Consider the following 21,363-nt stretch of genomic DNA (forward strand, 5'->3'; position numbering starts at 1 on the left):
AAACCCATCAGCCATGACTTCCACAGCTAGTGACACTCCACTATGCCTTTACAGAAGGAACAGTATACTCACTCTCTGGCTGGAAGATAAACTCGTACACCCAGACTATCAACAGGGTCCATGCGACACTCCATGCAATTAGCTGCCAGGGCTCATATTTGGTGCAATGCCCATTTACATAATTCTTGGCTTTTGTGGAGTATACTTCCAAAATCTCGAAGTAGGGCTCAAAGGCCTTCTAGAAATACAAGAGAAAGAAAAAAAGAAAAAGAAACATTACATTCAAAGTCAGAAAAGAAGCCTGTTCTTATTTTGTTCCTCAGCTCTCATTTTTCAAGGGCAAGGCCATTCATGATGCAGCCCTACTCAGCAATAATCTTATCATCCTCTACAGCCCTGAAAGCTTCTGCACCATTCATTCCAGTGTAACACTGCCACTTGTGAGCCCTGTGGACTTTGACACAATTTTTGATCTTCTGCTTATTTTGCAAAATAAGAGGGCTAAATTTGATCATCATATGAGTTCTAAAGCTTTTATACAACTGCCAATATTCTCTGTTCCCCCCACCCTTTTCTTGGACAGTACTGGGGATTAAATCCAGGTCAATCTCCAGCCCTATTAATTAAATTAGACAGACTCTCACTAAGTTGCCCAGGCTGGCCTAAAACTTGTGATTCCCAAGGCTTCTGAGTAGCTCAGATTATAGGCGTATGCCACCATTCTCAATAAAAATGTCATTTCTCTTCTTCTCTAACCCAACAGTCAGCAGACTGGTTCTGTAAAGGGCCAGACATAGCAAATCAATCATTCTGTCATAAATATTCTGCTGCTGCTGCAGTGCAAGCAGTCATAGATGGTATGTGAACAAACGAATGCGGCTGTGTTCCTACAGAATTTAATAATGCACACTAAAATCTCAACTTCATATTAATCTTCTCACATCAAAATCTTTTTCCTCCCAACAATTTAAAAAGTGTAAGAATCACTTAGTTCATGGCCTAGATTTAGCCTGTAGGCTACAGATTGCTAATCCCTGTTGTAAGGCTCTACTTGAGTTGTAAAATTCTACATCAGGTTCCATATTTTATCATCATTTCTATCCCTCACAATGTATCCCTGTCATAAACAAGAAAACACTGTCATCTGTAAACTTACCAGAATATTTTTTGTGAGAATTCATCTCTCCCTTTAAATTCAAGTATTCACTCATGATAAGCTCCATATAGAACTGATCCCAACCTGCCTTGCAGTCTACTCATCTATTTCTTATCTCGCTGGCTACAAGGTTAGGGCCTTGAAGGAAGACTGGCTCTTTTCTTATTTACAACCCCCATAGTGCCCTGCAAAAATAAGTTCATCTGATAGCTTCTTATTCACTCACTTATTCAGCATTTTGAAGGCACAAAGCTGGAGAAGCTTTGGGTAAGCAGCATAGCTCCTGATCCTTACTGAGATTACAACCTAGCAGGAGAGGCATCTGTGTGTTGCTATATACCTGGTGCGTGCATACCTACACAGGCTCTCTCTCGCGTGCACACACACACACACACAACGAAAACTCTTCAGAGGAAAAGCCATAGAAGGACATAGGTAAGATCTAAGAGATCACTGAGGAAGCCCTACCTCACTCTACTTGAGATAATGAAAATCAGGATAAAACCTCATCTAGTTACAAAGGTAAAAGAAAATTCTCTAGGCAGAAAAGTTAAAAAAAAAAAAAAGTCACACCAGAAGAGAAAAGAACAGCTGCAAAAGCATAAAAGAAACTGGGAATGGCAAAGGTTCCGTGTGGTAAAAATAAAGCTAGAGGACGGTAGGGACCACATCTGTCTTACATCAGTACTCAAGCCCCAACACACAGCACAGTGCCCAGCACACAACTTGTACTGAATAAAACTTGGACAGTGTGGGCAGGGCCAAGTAAATTAATAAACTCATTAGTCAGAGTACTAAGGCCAGAAGAAAGACAGTAGGCCTATATTTAAAATGGACTTGGAGCTGGGCATGGTAGTGCACACCTGTAATCCCAGTGGCTCGGGAGGTTGAGGCAGGAGGATCATGAGTTCAAAGCCAGTCTCAGCAAAAGCAAGGCGCTAAGCAACTCAGTGAGACCCTGTCTCTAAATAAAATTCAAAATAGGGCTGGGGATGTGACTCAGTGATGGAATGCCCCTGAGTTCAATCCCCGGTCCAAAAAAAAAAATGGGTTTGGGCAGGGGTTTCTATACTCAGATTAGATTAAGTGGATTTTAAGCCAAAGTTAATCAGAAGGGACAAAGAAGGCCATTTCATACTGTTTAAGGGAATTATACACCAACAAGACATGACAATCACAAATATTTATGCCCCAAACAATGGAGCATTTATGTACATCAAACAAACCCTTCTCAATTTCAAGAATCAAATAAACCACAACACAATAATCCTGGATGACTTTAACATGCCTTTGTCACTACTGGATAGATGCTCCAAACAAAAACTAAATAAAAAAGCTACAGAAGTAAAAAATACAATTGATAATTAAGACTAACAGACACATATAGAATATTTCATCCATCAATGACTGAATACACTTTGTTCTCAGCACATGGAATCTTCTCTAATATAGACCATATTATGTAAGCTATCATATATGTTGGTATACAATAGTAATATTACCTTAATATATTTTTAGCATCTGTAGGGTTACTCTGATAGCTCCCTTTCTACTGATATTGATTTTTGTATTCTTGCTTTTTTCTTGATTAGACTTGATTGATTTTTATCAAATTTTACCTGCATTATTTCTTCTCTTTTTCATATATTTCTGCTCCTATCCATATACACTGATCATGAAAGCTTAGAGAGGCCAGGTGCTTAACAGGTGCTTCTTGAAAACATTTACACCTGCCATCGACCAAATGTTTATGTTCCCCCAAAATTCCACCTTGAAACCTACTGCTCTAATGCTGGTGGTGTAAGAAGTGGAAGCTTTTGGGAAATGATTGGGTCAGGAAGGCAGAGGCTCTCATCATAGGAGCAGTGCTCTTATACAAGAGAGCCCAAAGAGCTAATTCATCCCTTTTACCAGGTGAAGACACAGAAAGAAGACAGTTTTTATGAAGCATTTGTATGAACTCACTTCTATGAGAGAGACCTTTTAGCCCCTCATCAGACCCCCAATCTGCTGTTGCTTTGATCTTATACATTCAAGTCCTCAGAACTATAAGAAATTATTTTTTGTTGTTTATAAGCCACTCAGTTTATGGCATTTTGTTATCACAGCCCAAATAGACTAGGACAATACCCTTAGTAATTAGAATGTGGTACAGACAATTACTGCAAGTACTGAGTTCCCTTGAGGGCCATCCATGGAAACAACCAAATCTGCAATGTCCACCCCCCACAGTTCTTGGTGGCCATCCCCTAGAGCCTACTATTGCTATCAATAACCTCAATCCTACAAAGCAGTGGCAGTATCATTCAGAATCTTGGAAAGACCACAGAGTCTGTCATCAAAGGTATAAGAGTGGGGATGTGGTTCAATGGTACAGCACTTGCCCAGCATGTGTAAATCCCTGGGTGTGATCCCCAGCATATCTCCTCCCCGCCCCCCACCGCCCCCCGCCACACATGTAGGTAGTGTGCATAATAATGAATACAATGATGCAAAGATGAAAGAATAATCACTCAGATCAGCTTTTCTTTTGCAGATACTAACTTCTAATTTGCTCAGAAATTAGAGATTACCAGTGTCAAAAAATGACTGCAATCAATTCTTCCTAGCACAAAACTGAAAAATAACAGAGCCTATATTAGGGAGAAAGCAAAGAACAACAAATGCAATCTAATTTTTTAAATGTTTTTAAATTAAAATATGAAGACATGCCTCATTAACATTTATATAATTAAATTCAGAGAAAATATATTTTCTTGTTAATAGGTTTGATTCTTAAGATCAAATGATAATGGGAATCCCTGAATTCAAAAGGGATACTTTAAGAGGAGATAATCTCTAAATTCTCTAATTCTGAAGACAGCATGAGGTTGTAACTGGATGGGTCTTGACAACTTTTTGAGTAGGTGACTAGCTGGTCATAGAAATTACATCTCCTGGCATCATTCTAAGGTCCTTCTAGGTTACTACAAACAATCTAGATTCAGTCCCCAGTGGGAGAAGCACCTCATAGCACTGAGAGCTCACTGAATTATTGGGCTCTGTGGGGTAACGCATCCTATCTTGAAAAAAAGGACAAGGTAGTTCCTTTGGGCCTTGAAAACAGCACAAACCTCAGGTTGGATCCTGATGCAATACCCCAGCCCTTGGGAAGCATCAGATTTAGGAGCTGAAAGAGAGCATTAGAGATCAAGTTCAGTATTCCCACTTCACAGGCTGAGGCCCGAAGAGAAATGGGTGGCTGACCTTGCACAGACAGGCTCATGCTGGGTGAAACCTAGGAACCCAAGCCCCTTGACTCAGTATTCAGCACTCTTTCAACCCATAATTCAGTGTCCCTGGGCAGAGGATCCCTTAACACATTTCAGTCCAGTGACACCCCAAGAGTTTTCCTGTTATGATTCATATTCTGGGCAGAATCTATCCCGGATATATGGTGTAGCTAGGGGTTGGGGTTGTGGCTCAGCGGTTGAGCCTAGCATATGCAAAGACCTGGGTTCGATCCTCAGCACCACATAAAAATAAACAAATAAATATACAAAAAAAATTGTGTAGCTAGGTTACAACTACAGATTAACATTTAGGGGGAGCTGGCATGAGAACTTAATATAATCACTATTTCTCATAACAGCAATTTCAGTGTTGATGTTTACACAGTACAAAACTACAGTTTGTACAGTCAAAAGCAAAATGCACACAAGCCAGCTTCCTTGGGCTCCTTAAATAACACGTACCTTTCAAATGTGCTTGACCCAATGCAGATTGCTGACCACCACAGAGACTTGGGGGCAGAGAGTCCCAAGAAAGTTTGTCACTTACTCAAGGAGACACTCAAAACAGTAAAGTCTAATGTTATTGATCACTGCAGATTAACTATAACACTTGGGCTCTGGGAAAGTTCCTTCCCTATTCACACCATGTTAGTCTTCTTTGAATATCTGATATGCTAAATACCTGAGATGCCTCAATTCAGGTTATTTCTGAGGAGCTAAACAGGGGCAAACTAATTAGCCTATTGGATTGTGGGTTAATCTGACCTAGAGGCAAAGCATTCAATCCCAGTGAGGGAGAATAAGTAAAAGATTTCAACACATGACCTCTCTTATGGTACTGGATGCTGATAAAAATGCAAATAAGAGGGAGTATATAGGGGCTGTGTTTGTGGCTCAATGGTAGAGCACTTGCCTAGCACAGGTGAGACATGGGCTCGATCCTCGGCACCACGTTAAAAAAGAAGAACATGAGATAAAGGTATTGTATCATCTATAACTAAAAATATATTTTTTTAAAAAGAAAGTATATAGGTCTCATAACCCCTGCACCTCCTAAAACAGCATCTTTAACACAGCAGGAGCTCAACATTTGTTTGATTAAAATAAAATAATTACAATGGCGCACTAATTTTTGACAGCTTTGTTTTGTTAATATCCCAGGAAGTCTCTGCCTCCCCATCTCCCACATCTCTCTTATTTAAGCTGTGTAGACAGTAGTAGTGGGTTGAATCTGAAGAGAAAGGCTGGTTATTTGTAACCACGCTGCATACATAGGCACTATTCTGACAAGCCACACCACAGGCTATCAGAGGTGATATGTACTTCATAGACAAGGGCACTGAGTCCAAAGGTCACACAGCTCAAAATGCCATAGAAAGGACTCAAACCTCCTGTTTCAAAAGTACATTATTTTTTCCACATTTTCCACTCTGCAGTTTTCCAGAAACAAACTATTTGTGGTACAAATCAGAAGACCAATAGGTTCAAAACTAACAATTCTCTAAGTCCATTCATCTAGTTTACTCCAAGAGCCAAATTAAGAGCCCACAGCTTCGCTACTCTCAAGAAAGCCAACACTGCCAGATGATGAGGTGTCCACAAAGGCTGGACTCTTCTGGGATGTGGGAAGCTACTCAATGGCCTTCTCAAACTACAAGCTTCATTCTGCCAGACTTTCACCACTCACACTATTCATCTGCTCCCAAAAGACTGAAAGAAAGAAAGTCAGAAAGTTCTTTGGAAAGTACTTTGGAAGAGTTGTCTTCAAAAATCACAAAATGAGCTGAGCATGGCAACACATGCCTGTAAGGATTTTAAGTCTGAGACCAGCCTAGACAACTCAGGGAGACCCTGTCTCAAGATAATTTTTTAAAAGTGTTAGGGATGTAGATCAGGGATACAGAACTTGCCTGGCATGCAAAAGGTGTTGGGTTCAATCACCAGTACCACAAAAAAAAAAAAAAAAAGGTTAGATTCTGATATGTCTCTGACTCTAGTTTGAGCCCAGGGAAGGCATATTTTGTTATTAGTGCTTAAACCCAGGGGCACTCTATCACTGAGCCATATCCTCAGCCCTTTTAATCTTTATTTTAAGACTGGGTCTTGCTAATCTGCTTAGGGCCTAAGTTGCTGAGGATAGCCTCAAACGTGATCCTCCTGCCTCAGCCTCCAGAGTCTCTGGATTTAGAGGTGTACACTACCATAGGCTGGCCAGAATATAACTTCTTATTCAACACTTTCCTTAAACCAGGTGCATCAACATCATCCAAGGAGCTTAATGAACCTTCCAGAGGTTCTTTAAAAGTGCAGTATGGAGCCCAGAAATGTGTCTTTTGAAAAACCTCCCCCAGGTGTTTCTGACAGGCATCCCATGATTTAAAAATGTTCCCATCTCTTTCTTTTATAAAAGAATCATCCAACAGCTAACTTAACATAATACTTAGACATAATCATCAAAGTTAGTGACTACCCAGATCTCCAAGGGGGAAACAGATACCCACTAAGCTTTCTTGCCAACTGTCCAAGTAAGAGACTAGCCACATCAATCCACTAGATCAACTAATTATTCCTGGCTAATATTTATTCCTTGGTCAGACACTAATGAAAATCAAAATCTTCCATCCTGCAATCCTTTCACTTTCTTCACCTCTAATACAAATGCATGATTCAACATCCAGCAGTTCTTCCAGAAAGCAGAAATCTGAGCTTTAAAGCAAGAATGGGCTATTGAGGAAAGGAAAAACCTGTTTTCACCCACTGCCTTAGTCCTAAGATCAAATGGTCTAAGGACCAAACCTCAGTTTAGAGGGTGAAGTTAAAATATAAAATAAACCCGAAGAGTTAGTATATTTATCCTTACTGCACTTATGTTCTAAAAATACACAAACCAAAGGTAACTCAACATGGTTGTCTTTCATGTTACATTCTGCAGAACTTCAAGTGCAAAGCAAACAGGTAAGAAAACACTATTGTCTTTAGAGCTTCAAAAGGCATTAGAGTTTATCAGCAAAACAGATCACAAGCCCAAAGGGAAAACTCCCTTGGGTCATTAAAGAAGTGAGAACTGAGCAACAAAACTAAACATCATTCCAAGTAACCAGTAGTTACTGCAGATAAAGGAAAGGAAAATGTACGTACACACACACGTAATTTTTCTTTTTTTTTTTTTTCCTTTTGAGACAGAGTCTTGTTATGTTGCCCAGGTTGGTTTCCAACTCCTGGGCTCAAGCAATCCGCCTGCCTCAGCCTCCCAAGTAACTGCAAGCACAGGGGCACCACCATGCTTGGTATGATTCAGAAATGTTTGGAGTGACTGAATCATCGCTTCTTAGGCAATCAACAGCAAAACCACATACTTCCCCTAAGATTCCACTATGTGAGTCAATATGTCAGTAACTGAGGAGTTCATCTTGAAAAGTTTAACAATCCACAGGTTCCCTTCCAGCCATACTTTGTCAGGGTCAGATATGCATACTCAGTACTATTCAACAAGCACTTCCAAAATTAACAGCTTTTCACTTAATACTGGAATAATCAGGAAAGCATCTTTCCATCTGAGATACAAAATAATCCTGGCTACAGAAAGGAGACAGAATACAATGTGCCCACGTCATCAGGAGGGCACTCAGAGAAAACCAATGTGACTAAGCTTATAAAACCTAATGAGCGAAACATTGCTTTAAGGTCATTTTATTTATTTGTTTTTATTTATTTACTTGTTATCAGGACAAAGAATGAAGTAAAGACATAGGATGATTATGTCAAGTTAAATTCTTAGAACCTCTCTTCTAAAATACATCATGTAGCTCAGCGGTACATGGTACTCTAAGGAACTTAAAAGAGGAGAGAAGAGTAAAATGCATAAAATTAAGTTCCATAAGCAGAAGATCATGCCAAGCAATACAGAGGAAAAGAGTGATTATGGGCTTTTTAGGTAAATACACTCTTGGCCTAAGGTAACTAGGTAAGACAAAGGGAAAAACTCATTCAAGCTTGCACATGATGTCTTATTAAATTTGCTATGAACTCTCAGAGTCTATTAAAATATATAGCTAAGTGACTTACTGTGCATATGCACAGAGGCTATCTTTCAAAGTACAAAAGAAGTGTATTGACTTCTGAAGACTAGAAAAGGGAATTTCTTGGATAGTAAGATCTATTGAAATAAGCCCATGTTCTTCACCCAGAACAGCCTTAATTTCTCTGAACACATCAACAGCTAGGGAAGAAGAGAGCTGAGTTTCTCCCTCCATTTACCTGTCTTACTAACAGGATTATCTACCTTTGTCATTAAGAAACACAGATTTTTCCAAATTTTTAACTATTTGTAAAAATACCATCCCTTTGAAAGTCATGCTGCTATCAGAGATGAGAAATACTAAACATCTGAACAACCTAAGTAAGTTGCTAAGGCTACTTCCCTAGAGATTTCTGAAATGCAAATTTGTTCTAAAGAATAAAACAGGTACCTATCTGCCGGTCTCCAACTGACCCTCAGCCTATATAAATTGCCTTTGAAAAGTCTGCCTTCCAAGTCCAGTCTCCAAGGAGCCACTTTTAAAGACTGACAGCAATACAAATTACCTTTCATCTATAAACCAGTGAACTGTGCCAGGTCCTGTAAGGTTCAGCTGACTTCCCTCCCCACTGTGGAAACTAGTTCTGCCTCCATCTGCACATTCATTTCAATATTACTGGCCTTTGAACTAGTTAAAACATGTGCCTGATTTCCTCATTCTGAGTAAAATCTTCTTTTTAAAAATAAGACTTTTTGGACAATTTTAGGTTCACAGAAAAACTGATAGAAAGGTACAGAAAATCCTCATATAACCCCTGTGGCACTCATGTATAAATAAAAATAACATGTATAAATAACCTTTAAAATAAAATCCTCGACTTGTTCATTTTATATCTATATGCAGGTCATGATTTTACTTGATGAACATTATCTTTTAACAAAAGCTAGAGATCTTTATAATTCCTCCAATTTCAACCCCTCCCCAGAAATGATTAGAAACATAAAAGCTTGTATAAATAATTATAAAAGAGTTAAGGATATCCTGAAGGCCAGTCATTGGGGCCCATATTCCCTAATTAACAATGCATGGCCTTAGTATTATAAAAAGCCCTATTACAATTCAAATAAGCCCAAGATTCCTATGTCTTTGGTAGGTGAGAATTTTAGAAACACTATTGTATATAGCCACTATTTAAAATTCTCCAGGAAAAGCCCTACAGCCAAAATAAAAAGGAAAGCAGTTCTGACCCATACTAAACATGGATGAACCTTGAAAACACTGTAATAAATGAAAACAATCCCAAAAGATCATATCATGAGAAACTACATATATGAAATTCAATGAAACTTTTTTTAATATAAAATGTCCTGAACAAGCAAATCAGCAGACAGAAGTAGACTGGTAGTTTCCTAGAAGTAGAGGAAAATAAGGAAATGACTGCAGAATACAAGGTTTCTTTGGAAAGTGTTCTAAAATTGACTGTGGTGATGGCTGCACAAATCTCTGAATATACAAAACATTCACTGAGCTGTACACTTAAAAAGCACCATGACCCAGCAATGCTATCTGTGATCACTGGATGTTCTCTTAGCTAAGACTAGCTCCCTAAGATTCTTTGGATTCACGAGCTTTCTTTAAGAAAGAAAAGGTAGGGGGGACTCTTCTGAAAAGTTTCCAAATGAGCCAAAGACAGCAGAAACTGCAATTCCAGAATTGAGAGTACAATTCTGAACTCCAAATAAGATTGAACATAAGTTTCTAAGCAACTTAGACATTTGCAGAACAGGCTGGATGTGGTGGCACACGGCTGCAATGCCAGCAGCTTGGGAGGCTGAGACAGGAAGATGGCAAGTTCAAAGCCAGTCTCAGCAACTTAGCAAAGCCCTAAGCAACTTAGCAAGACCCCATCTCAAAATAAAAACAGGTTGGGCATCTGTTGGGTTCAATCCCTGGTACTGAAAAAGAGGAAAAACAAAAAAGGAGAAAAATAAATTTGTAGGACAATTATGTATAAAACTAGACAAAGAAAGTCATTACTGTCTAAAAGCATATTTTTAAGAACTTAGAAACATAATTACTGTTAAAATGATGAAACTTTGTAAAACCATTGTTTTTCTTTGGCAATTCCTGAGTACACACTACAGCAACTCCCTAGGACATGTGAGAAAGACAGTCACCTTAGAGTCCTCCCAGAACTGACTTCTTATCACTTCTATGACTCTGAAAGACATGTTGATGTGTTCTGCAGAAAGGCAGCTATGTGGCCCTAGAAAGTCACCACTGGTAATCAAAAGCTCCAATTTTAGCAATCACTAAGAAGCTGTGAGACTTTGTCACATTACTGAACTTCTATGTGACTGGAATTTGCTCATCTGCAAAAATAAAAAATTCACAGGGGAAAAAAAAAAACACTACCATCTACTCCTAGGGTTATTATAAATATTAAATGAGGTAAGAAAATGACTGCAGATAATAAATACTTAATAAATATTGATAAGCCTGAATTCTCTGATGGTAAACATTTTCCTTTCCTCTAAGCAATCAGCTAGGAGAAGCAACCTTTGCTGAGTTCAACCAAAATAACAAAGAAGTCAGAGAGGCTCTCAACAGGTCAACTCCCACACCTCTGTTATATTTTCTTGCAGATGGTGGTAATAAAATGCATTTAGAGAGGAGCTGCGCCTCAGTTTGGTAAGAATTATGTTGAGTCAACAACCTACTAAATCAGTCAGAAGGCTGCAAGTGCCCTCTTACCTACCAAAAAAATAGAATTAAATCACATACCCACTATGTTTGCAAATCATAAACTTGTATATTTTCCGTCATTCAAACAGAAGCTATTAACTGTTACATCATGATTCTTGGAAAATCATCTGAAGAAAATGCTTTTCAAAATGGACTGAGTGATACACCCCAAGTTTTCTTCCACCCTGAACAAACAAACTGACTCATACACACACACACACACACACACACACACAAACATTTTTAAAAATAAAAAAAATTAAAACTAGATAAGGAACAAGTCCTCCACAGCATTCTCATATCTGCCCTGGACTGCCTTCTCTTAAGAGTTAGAAAACTTGTTTTCTATTTGCCTCAAATGTCTCAAAGACTAGACACCATTAAGACTGGAATTCAGAAACTAAATCTATTCGATTTTAGAACCATCTGCCAAAATGCAGTTCAAAACAGTACATTTAAATACTTCAGAAGAAGCATCCAGATACCATGGGCTCCCCAATACTGAGCATAGAGTGTAAATAAACCACAAGAGCTACTTTAACTCTAAAATGTTCCAGAGGATTATGATTTTAGCCATGAAATTAACTATTAAAAATGGTTTTTTACAACTCTACATTTGACTTTTAACAGGACCTTTTAAATAATAAAAATCAAGGCTTTTTTGTTCCCATCAAATGTTATTAATATTTATAGATATTATAAATATTATAACATAGGCTCTACTCAAAAGGAAGGGCATCTCATATTTACAAAGTACCTATGCTGCTTCAGGAAGCGTTCTTGGTGCTCTCTTCAAGTGTTCACTTGCAGATGACAGAAATTAACATTTGTTGCCCAAAGCTAAATCTAAAAGTTCTATATTAAGAAAACCCAATAGGTATGAAAAGTGGGACAACCACTTTGGAAACCTGTTTGGCATAATACACTGTGATACAGGAAGTGTACTTACGTATTTATGTTTTAGGGTTACAAAAGGCAATTCAAGAATGTAACAGTAACATTCATAATAACCAAAACACTAGAAACACAAATGTTCTTCAACTACAGAATGAATAAATTAACTGTGATACATTATACATTGTATAAACACACTGCATTGCTACATAAGAGCCTAGCTAGATCTCACAGACAAAATGTTGAAAAAAAAGATCAATCATAGCCCAGCACAATGGTGCATGCCTATAATCCCAGCTACTTAGGAGGCTGAGTCAGAAGGATCACAAGTTCAAGGCCAGCCTGTGCAATTTAGCAAGATCTTATCTCAAAACAAAAAATGAGAAGGGTTAGGAATTAGCTTGGTAATTTTAAAAAAGTGGTGGTTGTGGGGTGGGATGTAAGTTGATGGTAGAGCAACCCTGGGTTCAATTCTCAGTACCACAAATTAAATTTTTTTTAAATGTCATTCACAGAAGAGAATATACTGTATATTTCCATTTAAAGTTCAAAATCACCAAACCTAATCTACAGTGAGAAGAATGATTACCTTTGGTAGATATCAATTGGGAAGGAATGTGGGAAGCCCACTAGAGTGCTGAAAATTTTTAGACCTTCTTCTGGACAGTAGTATAGTGCATCCATATGGAAATATTTACTGACCTATACAGTTAAGATTTGTGCCCTTCGTTGTATTTTTTGTTTGTTTTTTAATTCAAATATGATTTACTCACTTCATGGGACAACAGGACACACAAATGACAATATGACAGAAGACTGGGCTAGGAGGACTATTCTGCATCTTCTGCCTATACAACAGGAAATTCATTCATTCATCAAATTTTACATATGCCTATTTCATGTCAAAAAAACTAATGTGGCTATATTAAGTTTTAAAAAGTTATTAGATTAAAAACTTGACTCACTAGGTAAGATGTAACAATCCAAAATCTGTACACATCTAGCACAAAATTTCAACATATACTACAACAAAATCTAATATAATCACAAGGAGAAACAGACGATTGTTAAAACACATGTTTTAAAGAGACACCCACAAAATAGGAAATCCAAACCGTTAACAGACATTTAAAAGGGCACTTGACCTCAACAGTAACCAGGAAATGTACATGAAAACCACATTAAGTCTTACCTGTTGTGCTCTGTATGTGTAATAAGAATTGTAATGCATTCCACTGTCATGTTATTTAAAAAAATAAAACCAATTAAAAAAGGAAAAAAAAAGTCTTACCTGCCTACCAGACTGGCAAAAAAAAAAAAAAAAAATTCAAAAGACTTATAAATGTCAAATTCATCAAGGCTGTACAGAAATAAGAACTCCCACAAACTGTTGACAGTATGCATTGGCCTTTTTTAGAAAAGTGTGGCAGCATCTAGCAAATTCAAGGGTGTATGGGCTTTACAATCCAGCAATGTCACTCCTGGGTACAAATGAGGATAAATAAATTACAGTTTAGTCCTACAATGAAATGCCATATAGCAATGAAAATGAGTCCAACTAAGTGACATGTGACAATGTGGACAAATCTCAAATACTGAACAACAAAGAAAAAAAATACACATAAATCCATTTACTTCAAACTAAAAGAAACGAAACTTAATGACGCACACATAGGTGATAACACGGCTTTAAAAAAAATGGCAAGGAAATAATTATCCTAACAGGACAGTGGTTACCCCTAGAAGGAACGGAAGGAGATGTCTGTAACAGGGTGGGCACAAGAGGTTCAGGGTAAATGTTCTATTTCTTAATATGCATATTACACGATTGTTTTCTTTATTATTCTGTAAAATATAGATATGTGCTTTAAAGGCTCTTCTGTATGTATAATAAACTTCATATAAAAGCATCTATAATTTCAATGGAGAGTGAGCCCTTCTTCTTCCCTTTCCTCATCATGCTGAATGAAACATGAACCTCATTAAGTGGAACCCAGAGCAGCTACCCTCGACCAGAAGGGGATTCCACTACTGATGGTGGGATCACAAGACAGAGGTGGCCTGGAACCTCAAAGACCCAGAGGAATGGTCATATCAGGCAGGAGTGCCTACTCCTAATTTCTTTTACTTTAAAGAAATACATCCTTGTCTTTTAAAAACTCTACTAAGCTTTTTCTGTTATATATAGTCAAGCCTAATCCTTACACATGCAGTAATTTGGACAAATGAACAACTTTCCCACAATGAAGTCATCCAACAGCACAAAGACTCCCCGAGAGCATCATCAGCACTCACACCCACAGGGCAGTGTAGAAGGGACTGCTGTGTACCAAGGCAGCTGGACCACAGGGCTTTGAAAGGCCCTTCATGAAGGCAGTTAAGATGCTAAGGTTACCACTGGGACAAAGCAGCTCTGGGCGTGCCAAAGCCTGACAACACTTTGCCTCTCAATCTACTCTTCCATTGTGACCAGTGGGAATATTTCTTTTCCATAACAGTTACATCCTATCCATTTTTAAGATTCTGCTCAAGCATTAACTTGTACCTTTTAAAACTAATTTGACCTCAACTTCAGCATGCTGGTTACTCTCCCTTTCTCCTCCAGATCCTCCATTCAACTTTCTCCAACTCTGCTGTGCGTCTCACAAGGCTGCCCTCAGAATTAAATCAACCCAGGCTTCCTTCTCCTCCGGTTTCCAGCTGGGCGGGGTAGGGAATCAGAGGGTGGGAAAACATGATGCCCTTCCTCCTGGGCTACTGGTGACAGTGGCTGTAATCCTTCAGGCTAGCCCCTCCTTTAGCCAAACTCTGTCAAGTTTCCAGAAACTACTTTTTTCCCTGCCCTCTCAAGCCTAAGAATGGCAAAGGCTCCCCCCAGCCCTGGGACGTCTGGCCATCCCCTATTGGTTTTCCTTAACCCTGACCAGCCTTCGTAAACAGTCTCTTAACCTCAATCACGATGTGGGGGTGTGCGGAGAGAAGAGGTACATTCAACACACTACTTATGGCTTTCACTATTACATCTTTCCAGAAGATTCCTATCTCCCCTCACCCCACAGTATGGTTTTCCTTTCAGTAATTGGGTTCTCGATGTTTACACAAGTGGACTAATTCACTACAAATCAATTCTCTATAGAAAATTCTTAACCCCAGGATGGTTCTTAACTCTGCCACCTAGGTGTACAAACTGTATATAATATTAGATTGGGCAATGCCGAATTAAGAAGACAAATGTTACTAAAAATTCTTTACACACAGACTGCAAAGCTAAGCCAAATACTGGGATTTGGGGGTTTATCTATTTATAACTCCCCTTTTCTTTAGACCAAAGGCTGTAGAAGTTATCACAGTACCACTTCATTTATAAGATTGAAACAATACCAAATATTATTGTTCATCCTATAATGGCCACCCAAATGTCAATAAATTTTAAATGTCCTATCTACCAGTTCCAGTGAATTTTACCTTTCTTCTAATTTCATAAACAAACAAAAAATAGGCACAAATAATATAAATGAGCTTTTAATGTCAGTTTATTGCTTACATTCCATTTGAAATTCAGGGGGAAAAAAATCCTGAAAAAGGTTTCAGGGAGTTCAAAGATAAAACTCAAAGACATGTAAAGATTTGATTTTGAACCAAGAACCAAAACCCCAAACTGAGGGAGGTTTGCTGTTCTTGAAATCAAGAAGACTGCTGAAATACTGAGAAGAAAAGCATTTCTTAAGAATTCTGCTCTGCTGCAGTCCATGCTACACACTCTCCAAGGTCTATTCTAAAGCAGCAGGGCTTGATTCACAGTCACAACAACTGTAAGTAACAAGGGAACAGACCCACCAACTCTAAGAAAAGACTCATTTGCCAACCTACAGTAAAGCACAGACTACACTGACACCCAGTTATCTCTGTTAGGAAACTTCTGACTATGGTTTCTCAACCTCAGCATTACTGACATTCCTAGTTAGATCATTCTATTTGTGAACTGTGTACATTGTAGGATGTTTGGTTGCATTCTTCATTCCCACCTTCATTCCAGATGAAGGTCTCAGGTGTGCCAACCAAAAAGGTCCCCAAAGATTGCTAGATGTTCCTCGGGAGCAAACATGCTCCAGGTTGAGAACCACTGCCCTAGATAAACAATTACCACTCAAACCCCACGCAGTACTACCAGGCCACAAATGCTAACCTTGATTTACCTGTGATACCAACTAATTTAATCATCATCTTTGAATGGGAAAAGAGAAAAGTGATCTACGGGGTACACCTGGCTTTATTAAGTACCTTTTCCTTTAAACTACAAGTATTTGGCAACTTGCAAAGTAACGCCGCCCACTTGCACTGAGAAGAATATGGATGAAAAGAAAGGCTGCTGAAGGAGAGAGAGGAGGCTACCAAGTTGCCGGATCTGAATTCCCTTTGAAAGCATCACGACTCTCAGAAGAGGAACATACTTGTTTTATTTTCACTGGGACACAGGTGGAAAATATTAGCAGTCATTGACATGCACATATGAGCAAATGGGAAAAGGCAGGCAAACCACCCTCCTCAAATGAGTACAAAATTGAGAGGAGAAATGCACTGAGGAGTGACAGCCCAAGCTCCCTTGGATTCAGCTGTTACGTGTGAGTGTCAGATGATTTCAGGTGTTCTCTCAGCATCTGTCCACACAAGCGGTTTTCACCCCTATCAAACCCAATCTTTTTTAATAACAAATATTTTATAATGCCCCTTTACTATTCTGAAGTGAAATCCAAAGATTATAATATTGCATCTATAGAGATACAAACTTTAAATTTCAATATAATGACCTAACTACAATGTAGAATAAACAAGATTTTAATGTTTTTCTTTTTTTACTGGTGTATTATAATTATACATAATAGTGGAATTCATTATATCTTATTTGTGCACGCACATAACATAAAATAATCAATCTCACTCCCCAACACCTTCCCTCCTGCCTCCCTCAAACCACTTGCTCTGCTCTATTAATCTCCCTTCTATTATTATCATAGCTATTTTAATTAGTGCATTATAAGTATATATAATCATATGTGTGTGTATACACACGCACGCACACACACAGAGACATGAGATTCATTGCGGTATACTCACATAAGGACACAGTATAACTTGGTAGATTTCATTCCTCTGTACTTCCCCAGAATGCAGAATGGCTTATATCAATTGTGTTTTGTTGAATAAATCACTACTCTGAGTCTGGTATCTCCTTCCTCCCTCCTTCTCAATCCCTTCTTCTACATAGTGTTCCTAACAAGAAAATTTTATAATGAAACGTATTTTCAGACAAGACTATATTAGAAGACAAAGACTCCCTTCTCCTTCACCCCAACATTTCCAAAGTACTCCCTAGAGGGCAGAGCAATCCAATCTTTGTGTTCTACACTAACCCTCTCCTGTCAGTCCCAGTGGATAGTCAGCAAACTCAGTTCCATATCATGAACATACACCATTGGCACAAGGTAGATAAGAGGGAGGGATCTGAAGTCAGACCATCTGAGGTATGATCTGGCCCTCTACTTCACTGTTGTGATATCTGCTATAAGCATAGTTTTTCAACTATTAAAGAAGGATACCAGCATATTTTTCAAATGGTTTTTATGAAAATTGAGTAAATATGTAGAATATATATATTTTGCACTTAGTATATAATATATGCTCAATAAGAGTTAACTATAAGAGTGATGCTATTATTGCTGACTCCACCTTGTATTGGTTCCTGGCTTTTGCTCCTCTTATTCTGCTAGCAGAAAGGATGAGTGACTTGGGTATCCATTTAACAGAGACGTTCCAAAAAAGGATTCATATGCAATATAAGAAGCTGCATCATATAATTATATGATCAATATCATAATTAACAGTTTTTAATTGTGAGAGTCTATGAGATACTGCCCTGCACCAAGGTTATTTTTCATTCACTTGCATCCTTTCTTCCCAGTCAGAGGCCCAAGAACTTGTCCTATATATCACATAAACTATTTAGAGCATGCTGAACTTAGATCATGACAGTTTAGTGTCCTGTTGAAAACCCCAGTGCTGGTCATTGGTTCTTTACCATTTAGCCTATAGAACATTGCAATCAAGGAGGGGATGACAGCTTTTCCAGTACAAGCATTTCACGCAACCTGTACATTATCTTCAGGAAATGATAACTATCAAGGGCCACTCACACCTACATAAATTAATCCTTACAGCAAAAAGCAAAGCAATACTGAACATTCTAGATTATTAGGTGAGGAAGTAAAAGATATGGCAACAGCTGAGAAATATTTCAAAAGAAAACTGACTCCAAAGTTAATACTCTAAATAAATGCAATCACTGCTTTGACTGCTAAAGTACACTCATAAGCCCCAGAAGAAATAAGCACAACTCTGTATATGGAGAAATATCCTACTTAAATATAGATATCTATAATTTATGTAAACATGTCAATCTATAAGAGGAAAATCAAAAACTTTTGATTTAACAATTGATATAAGCCATTCTGCATGAACATTCCAAAACGCTAATAGTGATTATGTCTGGGTGATGAAATTATTGCAAGCAGGAGAGGACATGAGAGATTTGTCTCCTTCTCTTATTTACAGTTTACAATGTTTCTAACATAATGCTCTTATAATACAAGTTTTAAATTACATAAGGCTATTTATCATCTACTGAAAATCCATGACATTTGGGGCAAGAATATATTTTGAGAACTTATCATCAGGCTCTGTATATAAACCAAGTATTCCTTTGCTCTTACATTCAGGAAAAAACCACTTTAAACCAGGAGGGATCACAACTTAGTTTCCCTCTTCATTATCCCTCCTGAAGATCTTACAGGTTTACCACTACAGAAAGTCAGTGCTAATATAAGAACCATACAACTAGTTTTTGACAATTTCTCAATGACAACAACCAACTCTCTAGGTTAATGAGATAAAGAGAAACTTGTTATTTTTTTTAAAAAATTATACCTTTATTTTATTTATTCATTTTTATGTGGTGCTGAGGATTGAACCCAGTGCCTTGCATATAGTAGGCAAGCACTCTCCCATTGAACCATAACCACAGCCGTGGGAAACTTGTTCTTAAATCACTGATAGTGCACAAGGAGATACCAGACTCAGAGTAGTGATTTATTCAACAAAACACTAAACCCAGATAATTTTTCTGTACTGCTGTGGGCTCCCCACAACTTTCACGATAAAGAGCCTATGCAGAATCATGGAATCATAAATATCCTAAAAATAGAATGTCATTGTGCATTTTGTAATGCTTTTCTTCCTGCTCAGTAAAAAAAAAAAAAAAAAAAAAACATAAAGATTTCAGGAGGGGCTGGGGTTGTGGCTCAGTGGCAGAGAGCTTGCCTCGCACATGTGAGGCACTGGGTTCAATCCTCAGCACCACATTAAAAAAAATGAAAAAACAAAATAAAGATATCGCATCCATCTATAACTAAAAAAATATTTTAAAAAGATTTCAGGAAGCAAGAAAACGGCTTCCACAAAATCAGGCAACAACTTAAATCCAGACTAGTTAAAAAAAAATTCAACAAGCATTTATTAAGCACTTACTATATTCAGAGCCCTTTGATACTTGTTCACTCACCTCTAAACATATAAACCATGTTATCTGCCTTCCAAGGAATCAAAACTCTAGGAGACAAATACTGCTAAACTAATACATGAAAGAGCAGCATAAAATGAATAAATAGGAGTTTTTAAACTGCTCTGGTAGTATGAAAGAAAGAGATTAAAATCATCTGCAAGAATTTTCAAAAAGATTTAAGAATTTTAAAGGGACTGGGGATGCAGCACAGTGGTAAAGAACTTGCCTAGTGTGGGCAAGGTGCCGAGTTGATCTCCAGCACAGAGGCGGGGATTCTAAGGTCTCTGTGTGCTGTATCAATATATTTCAGTCAATCATTTATTCATCCTGATCATGACTCTCCCCCAAAAGATGGCAACAACGCTCAGCTACCAAAAGAAAACATCAGGGGTAAAATCCCCACACTCAGATCCTTCAGACTAAAAATAAAAATTCCGGAACAAGAACCGTCTAAGGAGGAGGACATCGAGGAAAGACTCACCAACATCAGAAGGTCGGTATTAGGCATCTTCCTCTTCCGACGTCCTCTCGGCGCCCCGCTTTTGCAGCTTCTGAAAAAGGGAAACAGGTTTGTTTACTTCTAAAGCTTGAGACGGCCCCGATGGTCCACCTAGATTCACCAAAGCAGCCAAGACAGAATATTCTCCCTTTCTGGACTGCTTCGATTTCACTCCCTGATATCACACTCCACCCCAAACCAGAAAATCAGAATCCTGCTGCAACTTGCTTTCCTCCCACAGCAGGCGACACGGACCCAGATCCAGCCTCCCACAAAGCAGTGCACACGGGCAGACACCAGGGGAGACGCCCCGCCCACCCTCGTCAGGGGTCGCCGAGTCCCAGCCCCCCAAGCCCCTAACCCGGGCCGAGGGTCGGACCCGGGGTCCCCCCGCCCCGGCTCCCTCCAGAACAGAAGGGCCAGCGAGCCCGGGCGGCCCGGCCCCTGCTCCCGCGCTCCGTCCACTCCGGGCCTCCCATCCGCTCAGCCCGGACCCCCGGCCCGCGCCCGCCCGGCCACGGCCGCCCGCCTCCCGGGCTCACGGCGGGCCGGCTCTCCCCAGCCCGAGCCCGCGGGGCCCCTCCACCTCCTCAGCCGGAACCAGCTGGCCGGTTCCTGCCCAGGGTACTCTCCCTCGCCGGCCGTCCCACCTCCCGCGTCTCCTCCACAGCGCACGACTGACTCGCGGACCGCAGGGCTGGAGCTCTCAGGGCGGCCGCAGCCGCAGAGATTGGAGGTCGGCCCGCCGCCGGCCCCGCCCCTCCCGGAAGTGGCTCTCTGAGGCGCCTGCTGCCTCCCGGAGCCCCGGCGTGCGCGGTCCCGCCGCTGCCGGCCGCGAGCACGTCCTGTCGCGGCGCCAGGTCCCCCTTCTCCTCCGGGCCCCACGGCGCGTGCGCGCCGCCTGCTGGCCAGGCAGGGGTTCCCGGGCCTTCCAGGGAAGGTCTCCCGCACTGTGGCCTGGGACTGCAGTTGGTCCCTGTTGGTTACCAGCTTCTCATTCAGGCCACGTTATTAAAAACAACTTTAGGTCACTTTTGGTAACTTTAAGCCCCTGAGAGAGTAGGCCAACATGATCTCTAGGGGAGAGCTTGGAGGTTTTAAAGTATGTTGCCCCTTGTCGCTTTCCTAGCTCAGAGACGATTTGTTCCATTGAGTGCCTGACA

The 21,363-nt window shown here is 39.6% G+C and overlaps 1 protein-coding gene across 4 annotated transcripts in view; it reads right to left on the minus strand.

Annotated features, from left to right (window-relative positions):
- Nucleotides 1-20,976, minus strand: part of Sgpl1 (sphingosine-1-phosphate lyase 1) — a 59,093-nt gene extending 38,117 nt beyond the window's left edge. Inside the window, exons 1-3 of one of the 4 annotated variants that reach the window (XM_046419704.2) lie at nt 20,851-20,976; nt 20,183-20,252; nt 73-238 (exon numbers count right to left, since the gene is read on the minus strand). In XM_046419704.2, the coding sequence (XP_046275660.1) occupies nt 73-238; nt 20,183-20,209 (193 nt within the window). In that variant the 5' untranslated portion in view covers nt 20,210-20,252; nt 20,851-20,976. Of the gene's footprint in view, nt 1-72; nt 239-17,201; nt 17,327-20,182; nt 20,253-20,742 lie in introns of those variants that run through there. The other 3 variants (XM_046419703.2, XM_058577904.1, XM_046419705.2) reach the window with 3 other exon arrangements.
- Between the last annotated feature and the right edge of the window lie 387 nt (nt 20,977-21,363).

This window comes from Marmota monax, unplaced genomic scaffold (genome assembly GCF_021218885.2).
Source record: "Marmota monax isolate L192 unplaced genomic scaffold, Marmota_monax_Labrador192_F-V1.1 WCK01_AAM20220418_F8-fsc00019, whole genome shotgun sequence".
Taxonomy (NCBI): domain Eukaryota; kingdom Metazoa; phylum Chordata; class Mammalia; order Rodentia; family Sciuridae; genus Marmota; species Marmota monax.